The 2,500-nt window shown below is 55.8% G+C and overlaps 1 protein-coding gene across 1 annotated transcript in view; it reads right to left on the reverse strand.

The window, feature by feature from the left end:
• Window positions 1–897: 897 nt before the first annotated feature.
• The window catches only part of UTP3 (UTP3 small subunit processome component), a gene marked incomplete at its 3' end in the record, with an annotated part of 18,779 nt that continues 17,176 nt past the window's right edge, over window positions 898–2,500 (reverse strand). The window contains exon 6 of the mRNA XM_078885083.1: window positions 898–1,016. Within this exon, the coding sequence (XP_078741209.1) occupies window positions 898–1,016 (119 nt within the window). The remainder of the gene's footprint in view (window positions 1,017–2,500) is intronic.

Genomic DNA, 2,500 nt, shown 5'->3' on the forward strand with positions numbered 1-2,500 from the left:
TTGATGATGATGATGATGTTGATGATGATGATGATGTAGATGATGATGATGATGTAGATGATGATGATGATGATGCTGATGTTGTAGATGATGTTGGTGATGTTGATGTCGAGGAGGTGATGATGTTGATGTAGATGATGATGTAGATGATGATGATGTTGGTGATGTTGGTGATGTTGATGATGATGATGTTGGTGATGTAGATGATGATGTAGATGATGTTGATGTTGTAGATGATGTTGATGATGTTGATGATGTAGATGATGTTGATGATGTAGATGATGATGATGTTGATGTTGTAGATGATGTAGATGATGTTGGTGATGTTGGTGATGTTGATGTCGAGGAGGTGATGTAGATGATGATGTAGATGATGATGATGATGTTGGTGATGTTGGTGATGTTGATGATGATGATGTTGGTGATGTAGATGATGATGTAGATGATGTTGATGTTGTAGATGATGTTGATGATGTTGATGATGTAGATGATGTTGGTGATGTTGGTGATGTTGATGTCGAGGAGGTGATGTTGATGTTGTAGATGATGTTGGTGATGTTGGTGATGTGGTGATGTTGATGATGTAGATGATGTTGGTGATGTAGATGATGTTGGTGATGTTGATGTCGAGGAGGTGATGTTGATGTTCGTGATGTTGTAGATGATGTTGTTGATGATGATGATGATGTAGATGATGATGATGTTGGTGATGTTGATGTTGTAGATGATGTTCATGATGATGTAGATGATGATGATGATGTAGATGATGATGATGTTGATGATGTAGATGATGTAGATGATGATGATGATGTAGATGATGATGATGTTGTAGATGATGTAGATGATGTTGTGATGTTGGTGATGTTGGTGATGTTGATGTCGAGGAGATGATGTTACCTGGAGGAGATCGAGACCCAGATCGTCATCCGAGATGCTCTGCGCCAGCCGCTTCTGCACAGCGAGCGCCGCCTCCTCCTCCTCGTCTTCGGCACACACCTCGTCCGTCTTGGGGCGCACTGCGTCATGGGAGCCACCATCACCACCATCACCACCATCACCACCATCATCATCATCATTACTATCATCGTCATCATCATTACTATCATCGTCATCGTCTTCGGCACACACCTCGTCCGTCTTGGGGCGCACTGAACCATCGGCACCACCATCACCACCATCACCATCATTACCACCATCATCATCATTACTATCATCATCGTCATCGTCGTCATCTTCGGCACACACCTCGTCCGTCTTGGGGCGCACTGCGTCATGGGAACCACCATCACCACCATCACCACCATCACCACCATCATCATCATCATCATTACTATCATCGTCATCATCTTCGGCACACACCTCGTCCGTCTTGGGGGCGCACTGAACCATCGGCACCACCATCACCACCATCACCACCATCACCACCATCACCACCATCATCATCATTACTATCGTCATCGTCATCATCTTCGGCACACACCTCGTCCGTCTTGGGGCGCACTGCATCATGGGAACCACCATCACCACCATCACCACCATCACCACCATCATCATCATTACTATCAATCATCATCATCATCACCACCATTACCACCATCATCATCATCATCACCATCGTCATCATCGTCATCATCGTCATCATCATCATCATCATTGTCGTCATCATCATCATCAACATCACCACCATTACTATCATCGTCATCACCACCATCATCAGGAAGGGGGTGGGGGGGAGGGGTGGGGGGAGGGGGTGGGGGGAGGGGGTGGGGGGAGGGGGTGGGGGGAAGGGGTGGGGGGGAGGGGTGGGGGGAAGGGGTGGGGGGAGGGGTGAGGGGGGAAGGGGTGGGGGGAAGGGGTGGGGGGGGAGGGGGTGGGGGGAAGGGGTGGGGGGGGAGGGGTGGGGGGAAGGGGTGGGGGGGAGGGGTGAGGGGGGAAGGGGTGGGGGGAAGGGGTGGGGGGGGAAGGGGTGGGGGGAAGGGGTGGGGGGGAGGGGTGGGGGGAGGGGGGTGGGGGTAGGGGGTGGGGGGAAGGGGTGGGGGGGGAGGGGTGGGGGGAAGGGGTGGGGGGGAGGGGTGGGGGGAGGGGGTGGGGGGAGGGGTGGGGGAGGGGGTGGGGGGAGAGGGGTGGAAGAGGGGGTGGGGGGGGAAGGGGTGGGGGGGGAGGGGTGGGGGGAGGGGGTGGGGGGGGAGGGGTGGGGGGGAAGGGGTGGGGGGGGAGGGGTGGGGGGAAGGGGTGGGGGGGAGGGGTGAGGGGGGAAGGGGTGGGGGGAAGGGGTGGGGGGGGAGGGGGTGGGGGAAGGGGTGGGGGGGGAGGGGTGGGGGGAAGGGGTGGGGGGGAGGGGGTGGGGGGAGGGGGTGGGGGGAGGGGTGGGGGGAGGGGGTGGGGGGAGAGGGGTGGAAGGAGGGGGTGGGGGGGAAGGGGTGGGGGGGAGGGGTGGGGGGGAGGGGTGGGGGGAGGGGTGGGGGGAAGGGGTGGGGGGGGAGGGGTGGGGGAAGGGGTG

The sequence above is a fragment of the Lampetra fluviatilis genome, unplaced genomic scaffold, assembly GCF_964198595.1.
Source record: "Lampetra fluviatilis unplaced genomic scaffold, kcLamFluv1.1 SCAFFOLD_1210, whole genome shotgun sequence".
NCBI classification, from domain to species: Eukaryota; Metazoa; Chordata; class Hyperoartia; order Petromyzontiformes; family Petromyzontidae; genus Lampetra; species Lampetra fluviatilis.